General features: G+C 38.3%; 2 protein-coding genes across 2 annotated transcripts; both read left to right on the top strand.

Annotated features, from left to right (window-relative positions):
- Positions 1 to 1,332: 1,332 nt before the first annotated feature.
- Positions 1,333 to 5,469, top strand: LOC120090485 (serine/threonine-protein kinase STY13). The gene is made up of 6 exons (XM_039048190.1): positions 1,333 to 2,310; positions 2,899 to 3,031; positions 3,185 to 3,380; positions 3,944 to 4,068; positions 4,493 to 4,651; positions 4,869 to 5,469. Exons 1-6 carry the CDS (start codon positions 2,093 to 2,095, stop codon positions 5,166 to 5,168), a joined length of 1,131 nt encoding a protein of 376 aa, XP_038904118.1. The 5' UTR covers positions 1,333 to 2,092; the 3' UTR covers positions 5,169 to 5,469.
- A 162-nt stretch (positions 5,470 to 5,631) lies between these two features.
- Positions 5,632 to 8,007, top strand: LOC120090484 (pentatricopeptide repeat-containing protein At5g15300-like). Its single transcript, XM_039048189.1, has one exon. The coding sequence runs from the start codon at positions 5,866 to 5,868 to the stop codon at positions 7,453 to 7,455; it is 1,590 nt and encodes a 529-aa protein (XP_038904117.1). The 5' UTR covers positions 5,632 to 5,865; the 3' UTR covers positions 7,456 to 8,007.
- The last annotated feature ends 293 nt before the right edge of the window (positions 8,008 to 8,300 follow it).

Here is an 8,300-nt window from a genome sequence, read left to right as displayed (position 1 = left end):
AATAATGGCAACAACTTGAAATTGTTCATTTAGGGGCATACATTCACTTATAATTTCGTGGGCAATTTTCTGCAATTCATGGGATTGGGCCTCCACAGAATTTTCATCCGTTATTTAAAACTTCAAATAACGGTTGACGACATATTTTTTCGAACCGGCTTCCTCGATGTTGTACTTTTTTCTACACGAATCCCACACATCTTTTGCTGTCTTCATTATACTGTAGTAATCATACAGATTGTCAGTCAAACTGCTTAAAATAAAATTTTTGCATATAAACTATTTTTCTTCTCAATCAGCTGCATCTTTTATTTGTTATTCACTTGGATCTTCCTTCGGGACAGTTAGCTTCTCCGTAGTACAGACGTTGGTAAACTTCTTAACTGCAAGGAAAAACAACATCTTCTGCTTCGACTGTTTGAAGTTCGCTTCTTCAAATCGGAATGGATGGTTTAGGTCGGAGGACATAATATTGTTCTGGGTTGCCATCACTATAGAGGCAGATGAACGTGTCTTAACATTGTTGGAACAACTATCTCTAGTGTACAGAAAAAATAGTTGTGACTGAACGACGACTAACGTCGAGAAGTAACATGCAAAATAAAAACTGGTTACAGGTTGAGTCCCAGAGCTCACTCTCTTTAAGACGTTTCACTGCTCTGTCCCTTGTGCAAGCAGTTCAAAATGGACGGTTACAGACTCGAACGGATCTGCACTGGAAACCGTTCGAAAAAATTCACATCCTTTCTATAATTTGCTCGAAAAACATAAAGAGAGAAGAAGAACGAGAGATAGTAAAATGGGCAGTGAATTGTTTTTATATGCTTATCCACACACATGCACTGTGTGGGAAGTCCACCATACTCACATTTGTCTATCTCTTCACTCTCTTTAATATATGGATACCCTTTGGAACCCTAACCTATAACTCAAGGTAGAAATATAAAAAGGAAAGTTTCCTTTCTAATCTTAAGAATGTGAAATTCTCAAAATGTTGTATTTTCATTTATTTAAAGTTTTTCACCAATGGAGGATTTTGAAAAGGGTATTTGTGAACACGAGCGGCACGAGATTAGAAGGTTAGAAAGCAATAAATAAAATAAAATAAAATATATATATAATATGAAAAGAAAGCGAACGGTAGCATGGGTTTGTCCATATTCGATTAAACTCCACCCAACGCAATTGTAACGAGAACGTCAAAACCACTCATGCGACTTGTATCTCTGCCCTCCACGTGTACAATTTCTATTGGATGAGGTTTTCTTTTTCTTTTCTTTGTTTTTGTTTTTTTTTTTTTTTTTGGGTTTTGGGGGTTTTGAAAATTGCACTCCAAAATTATCCAAAGTTGTCGTCGGAACAGAGACTTGGAATTATCCATCTCGCAGCGGAGTGCTTCTTTCTTCTCAGTGGTTAGAGAGAGAAAGAGAGAGGCAGTTTTAGTGAGAGAAACAGAAGCTTTACTTTTATTTATTTTGCTCTGCCCTCTGCACTCTCCCCTTTTATGTGTTTTAGATTAGATGCTTGTTCATCTATGGAAATAAGAATCAAGTTCCAGACTCCAACTTAGATAACGACCTCCATGGATTTTTCTTATTGCTTTCTTTTCTCCTCTATAAACTTTCCTTCCAATTTTTGGCGTCAACTGTAAGTTATTTTGTTTCTTTATTTTTCCTAGGGTTTCTTTGCTTAGGTTAGCCGGATGAGGAGGCTTTCAAATTAAGCAAACCTATCTCCACTCTTTCAAACTACTGATTCCCCCCCAAAGGGTAAAACCAAAAGTTTTGTTCCAAATCCATCGTTGGGGAGCTTAGCTTCTTTGTTATAAACACTGTTTTTCTTTTCGTTTATGGAAAGGAGGTTGTAGCAGTTTTTTGCTGCTGTCAATGGGTTCATATACGTAACGGTCTACCGATGGTTACAACACTTGAGATTTAGTTTCGTGTTTTCATGATGTTCTACTGATTGCAAACCAGGAAATGTGAATTACTCGCAATGACGGACTCGTATCATTGAAGTAATGTTATCTTTGGGTTTACTCTGTAGACAACGTATCAGTATGAGGAATTCGGGCTTAATTTGAGGTTGCAGTATGAGTTGTAACGAGAAGAATAGAGGTGTTGATGATAGGGAAACTGAGCAGCCAGTTTTGAGGAACTCTGTCGAGGCTCAACGGAAACCACCCATCCAGAATGGATCCATAACGGCCCAACAGTTGACGATTGATGACAATCTTCTTGTTGACCCAAAATTGCTATTTATTGGATCGAAGATTGGCGAGGGTGCTCACGGCAAAGTTTATGAAGGCAGGTCAGGGTGAATTGTGATTCATTTGTCCCTTTTTTTTTTCTTTTTGCTAGTACTGTAAACATTGTTGCTTTACAGCCTTGGCTTGAAGAAACTGATAGTTTAGAAATAATGAAGTGGCACTAACAATTTCCTTATCTAGGTAATTTGTTGTCATTACTGAGTTTAATTTCATATGTATCTAACCTGCGTATCTGATATGATTTTATTCAAGTCCATTCCATAAACACATCTCTTAGAATTTGCACGTAGTAGCCATTTTGAGGAAACGTTTGAAACATAAAGGTAAGAACTAGAGGCTTCTGACTCTTACACTGAGCCTCTAGTCAAAGTGGTATGTGCTTCCTACAATAAAAATGTTGTGTCTCCACGATTATGGAACAAATTATGCAAACAAGTTACTATTTTCTCTATCCTCTATAACCTTAGCAAAACTGTTCCAGAGCTTGATCATGTATGTCATAAAATTAAGCCCGTTTTTATTCTAAATTAGTTCTTGCATGCATTTTCCACTTGTACACGAGGGTTGTATACTTGTGAGAAGCTACTGGACTCTGTCAAGTGATTGAAGTTAATTTGTTATTTTTGCAGGTACCGGAACCAAATTGTGGCCATTAAAGTTCTCCATCGAGGTAGTACTCCAGAAGAAAGAGCAGCACTTGAAAATCGTTTTGCCCGTGAAGTAAATATGATGTCCCGAGTAAAACATGAAAATCTTGTCAAGGTGAGGAAATCAAGTTGAAGTATGGCTGCATTTTTTAAACCTTTTCTTTTAAAATATTAATATAATATTTTCAGCAGTGGTTTTATACTTCCTTCTGTAATCACAATCAATGATTTCTATTTTACCAAATATAGCAAGATATTTGCTTTGCAGTTTATTGGAGCTTGTAAAGAACCTCTAATGGTGATAGTCACAGAGCTATTACCAGGAATGTCACTCAGGAAGTATCTGATGAATAATCGTAAGCAACAGCTGGACCCTCGGATGGCCATTAACTTTGCTTTGGATGTTGCTCGTGCTATGGATTGTCTACATGCAAATGGGATTATACATAGAGATCTGAAACCTGGTATCCTCAGTCAAGTCTACTTTGCTATTATAAGCTAGAGAACATGTAGTAGAATATTCTGTGATGTATAACTTGCAAACTTACGAAGGTTCTCTGGTAGATTTGGCCTAACTTGCTAAATCATCTCCTCTGCGTTCAACTTTGGTGTAGGGATGATATTTGGATTTCTCAATCATCTTGCTCCATCTCCTTCTTTAATTTATTTTTTGTTTCTTAAATTAATGGATTTTCTATTTGATAATTGATTTGGTGCTGAAGTGTGAATTTTGAGGAATATGTGCTTTTTCCGTGGCATGCATGTTAAAAATAGGATTATATCTCATGTTGCCTTATTTTAATTTATTGGGCTACTACTGCCTCATGGTATGTACTTTTTAATTTATTTGGGTGTAATTTATCATTGTTTCCAAACGGGGATTTTCATGTTTCAATTATATGTTGTTTTACTGGGGTCTGGTCTGAACATGTAACTAGTAATATTAAGCATGACTCTTCCAAATTAGAATGAATAGGTTTTGTGTACATGGCCCATTACTTACATCAATAAAGGACTTGCAATGTAGATAACTTGTTGCTTACTGCAAATCAAAGGTCTGTGAAGCTTGCAGACTTTGGACTTGCTAGAGAAGAATCTGTGACTGAGATGATGACTGCAGAAACTGGGACTTACCGCTGGATGGCTCCTGAGGTGTTCTTCTTTAACCTCTTTGAGCGTACCATTTTTACCCTTTCATTTTCATGAACAATTCGCATGCCAATTTAATTTGTCTAACAAGTAAAATGTACTACGTTGTGCTGCATTAATACTCATGGAATGGCACTGTTAACTTGTATGTTTATAAAGGTCAAATTATTGGCATCTCAGAGATTTGTTACTGGTAAGCATTTTAATAGTTGGTAAGAATTTTTTGTATCTTTGAAGTAGCATGTCTCTCTTCTCCAAATCCATGGTGCCTTATATTCAATGTAAAGTATAATCTTGATGTTAAATGGCTTATTGAGATGTTTTCTGAGGATTACTTTATTGTTGATTGGCTTGTGAATGCAGCTTCTCTTGCCTAGTTGCTTTCTGGGAGGTGAAATTTTATTGGCCATTGTGTCTGTCTTTGCAGTTGTATAGCACTGTGACATTACGCCAGGGAGAGAAAAAGCATTACAACAACAAAGTCGACGTATACAGCTTTGGAATTGTCTTATGGGAGCTCTTGACCAACCGAATGCCGTTTGAAGGGATGTCCAATTTGCAAGCTGCATATGCTGCTGCTTTCAAGGTGCCAAAAGCTTGCGTTTCTATCCATTTTGTTTACTTTGATTATTATGGCATATAATGCAACATTATGGGCACAGATTCCCGACTACTCCAATCAAAAAAAGAAAAGGAACATGTGCTTTTTTGACCTCATCATTTCAGAAACATTTTCTTCAGTCGTATTATGTGTTACTTTTCCAAAATATCTAACCATTTGATCCTGTGGTCCGATAATGCAGCAAGAGAGACCTAATATTCCAGGCGACATACCTCCCGATTTAGCATTTATAGTTCAGTCGTGTTGGGTTGAAGATCCTAACATGAGGCCCAGCTTCAGCCAGATCATCCGCATGCTTAATGCTTATCTATTTACACTTCCACCTCCTTCACAATCTTCACCATCTTCACCAAAATCTGACACAACAGAGACAGCAACAACTAGCAATGGTGCTATTACCGAGTTCTCTGCTCGTGCAAGAGGAAAGTTTGGATTCCTTCGCCAACTGTTTGCTGCCAAGAGGGCCAAGAACTCGCAATAAGGGGTATAATTTTTTAATAGCTTGTTCTCTTTTCCACATGGAGAAAAAGACATGCCTGTGTAGTGTATAAATATATATTTTGACCTACCCGGATGAAGAGGGTGATAAGAAATAGGAAAGGCTATGGAAAAGAGAGGATGTCAACGGGGGAACCTGTTGACCAAATAATAAACGAGAAAGAGAACTTCCAGAATTGTTTAGTTGATTTGGGTTGTAAAGGCGGGTACATAGACTTTGTGACTTTTTACTCTCATATTAACATTTACTCAGGAAGGAAAAAAAGAAGACTTTTCTTTAGAAATCTATCGACCTAATATCATTTTCGAGATTGAGGATATCATAATACATAAACCACAATTGAAAACGTGAGATGGTGATGCCGTCTGATGTACCGAAATATGCAATTTTTCAGATGTCGACCATAAAAGTTGATTACACCTTTCAGAGCAATATTTGTGATACCTGAAATGTCGAGAAGGGGAGAAAGAAAAACCTTCTCAAACAATTCATGTGTTAAAGGGATTTCAAAAAAGGGAATAATAATAATAACAATAGTAAGGCCCATGTTCGGTTAATTTACGGATACAATGCAATCTGGTGTCGTTTCAAATTTGCCTGAGCCCTTGAGGGTCCATTACAAAAGCAACCAGTCCGCCCGATGCTTTAAGCCATCTGCCTTCCTTCACGAAGATGGAATATGCGTCTGAAAGGTGCCACTTCCTACATAATTCCCAAGCTTCACCGTCTCTCTTCCATGAAAGAACTGGAACAGGCTCAAGCTTTTATCGTCAAAACCGGTCTCTGTAATCACATTACTATTATGACGAAGCTAATTGCATTCTCATCTCTTTCTCCATCTGGAAGTCTCCCTCATTCTCATGCTCTTTTCCAAGAGACTTCCATGGACGATTCTTTCATTTGTAACACCATGATTAGAGCCTATTCCAACAGTGTTTTTCCCGTTAAAGCTTTGCTTATTTACAACCATATGCAACGAATGGATGTTCATTCTGATCATTTCACCTACAATTTTGTGCTCAAGGTTTGCGCAAGAGCTATCAAATGCACTGAAAAGGACGACCAATGTTTTGGGCATGATATCATTTCTCGCAAGGGTGCTGAAATTCATTCCCGCGTCCTGAAATTGGGGCTTGATCAAGATCACCACGTTCAAAATTCATTGCTTCTAATGTATTCTGCATGTGGTTTGGTAGTGTTTGCTCGTTTGATTTTCGATGAAATGACTATGAGAAGTGCTGTTTCCTGGAACATTATGGTGTCGGCTTATAATCGAGTTCATGACTATAAGTCAGCGGATGTTCTTCTTGAATTGATGCCTCAGACAAATGTAATATCTTGGAATACCGTGTTGGCACGATATATTAGGTTGAATGATCTTGTAGCAGCACGGAAAGTGTTTGAAGAAATGCCTGAGAGGGACGTTGTATCATGGAATTCTATTATTGCCGGGTATGTGAAGGTCAAAGATTATAAGAGAGCTCTGGAGCTCTTCCATAGCATGAAACAGTCGAACATTCGAGCAACCGAAGTAACGTTTATTTCTATATTGGGCGCTTGTGCTGAAATGGGTGCATTGGAGATGGGGAAGAAAATCCACGAGTCCTTGAAAGAGAAGCATTACAGAATTAAAGGATATTTAGGTAATGCCATAGTAGATATGTACGCTAAATGTGGGGAACTGCACTTAGCTTTGGAGGTATTCAATGAAATGGAGATGAAGCCTGTAAGTTGTTGGAATGCGATGATTATGGGTTTGGCAGTTCATGGTCACTGTGAGAGAGCCTTGGAGATGTTTGATTCCATGAAGGCGGAGCACGATTATCAAAAACCCAATCGGATAACTTTCATTGCTCTTCTGATTGCCTGTAGTCACAAGGGTCTGGTGGCAGAAGGACGCCATTTTTTTAATCTGATGATTACCAAATACAAGATAACGCCGGATTTAAAGCACTATGGTTGCATGATTGACCTTCTTAGCAGATGGGGTTTTTTGCAAGAAGCCTACGTTATGATAAAAACTTGCCCTTTCAGTTCATGCTCTATTCTATGGAGAACGTTGTTGGGTGGTTGTAGGGTACACAGGCATGTAGAATTGGGCGAGGAATCGTTCCGCAAACTTGCAGAGTTGGAGCCAGGGAAGGATGGGGATTATGTACTTTTGTCAAACATCTACGCCGAAGAAGAGCGGTGGGATGATGTGGAGCGACTGAGAAACGAGATGATTGATTATGGAGTTTGTAAGAAAGCTGGATCTAGTCACGTTTAAATTCAATGGCTCAAGGGTTCTGCAGGGTACGAGCTGAGGGCACTCCATCATGTTAATGTTCATATCCACGGGTGGATTTTTGGGTACAGTTTTAGTTGACCACACTGTTTATTGTTTACGGAGTTTGTGAGTTTGTATGTTTGTTACTGTTTGCATAGTCCTCCATACTGCACAGGGCTCCTGGGGACCCTTCTGAAGTAGGGAAAAAAAGGATGGACCATCATGAATTAGGCCCAATTTCGCCATTTCTGATATATTTTTCAGTCAGTTCGTGGGGCTCAGCCACTGCTGTAGTGATGGACCTTTAATATTAATATTGTCGTTTTCAAAATTTATTAGAAAAATATTGTTATTTTGAAACTTAGAAATATTGTTGTTTTGAAAGTTCAAGACTAGAAGTCGAGGGTTGAGAATTCGACTAATGTAGAGGTCGAACGTTGAGAACTCGACAAACAAAGAAAAACTTGAAAACAATATGTGATGAGGAAGTTTTGACATACATAAGTCAAAACTTCAACCCTCGACAAGGAAGATAAGTGGGTGAAACTAATTTTGTGATGATGATCTCGCTAGAAGGAAATCTCGCTAATTTTGTGATAGGGATCTCGTTCTAGAAGGGAATCTCGCTAGAACTGTGGGCTAAATCTCGTGAGCATCGCTAGGAAGACAGTTTGTTAAAGAAATGCTTGAGGATCTCGCTCTAGAAGGAAATCTCCTAATTTTGTGATGGAGATCTCACTATAGAAGGAAATCTCGCTAGAAATGTGGGCTGAATTTCGTGAGCATCGCTTGGAAGACACTTTATAAATAAAGTGAAGACTATCTCGCTCTCTTCTACAATCTCG

This window comes from Benincasa hispida, chromosome 11, assembly GCF_009727055.1.
Source record: "Benincasa hispida cultivar B227 chromosome 11, ASM972705v1, whole genome shotgun sequence".
Classification (NCBI taxonomy): Eukaryota; Viridiplantae; Streptophyta; class Magnoliopsida; order Cucurbitales; family Cucurbitaceae; genus Benincasa; species Benincasa hispida.
The sequence above is the reverse complement of the archived record's forward strand: the minus strand, read 5'-3'. Positions and strand labels throughout refer to the sequence as shown.

What these genes read in the sequence shown, in the direction of transcription:
- LOC120090485 (XM_039048190.1), top strand. Translation starts at nt 2,093, where the DNA reads ATGAGTTGTAACGAGAAGAATAGAGGTGTTGATGATAGGGAAACTGAG. An exon ending in GGCAAAGTTTATGAAGGCAG is followed by an intron (nt 2,311 to 2,898) that starts GTCAGGGTGAAT and finishes TTATTTTTGCAG; the next exon opens with GTACCGGAACCAAATTGTGG. An exon ending in CATATGCTGCTGCTTTCAAG is followed by an intron (nt 4,652 to 4,868) that starts GTGCCAAAAGCT and finishes CCGATAATGCAG; the next exon opens with CAAGAGAGACCTAATATTCC.
- LOC120090484 (XM_039048189.1), top strand. Translation starts at nt 5,866, where the DNA reads ATGCGTCTGAAAGGTGCCACTTCCTACATAATTCCCAAGCTTCACCGT.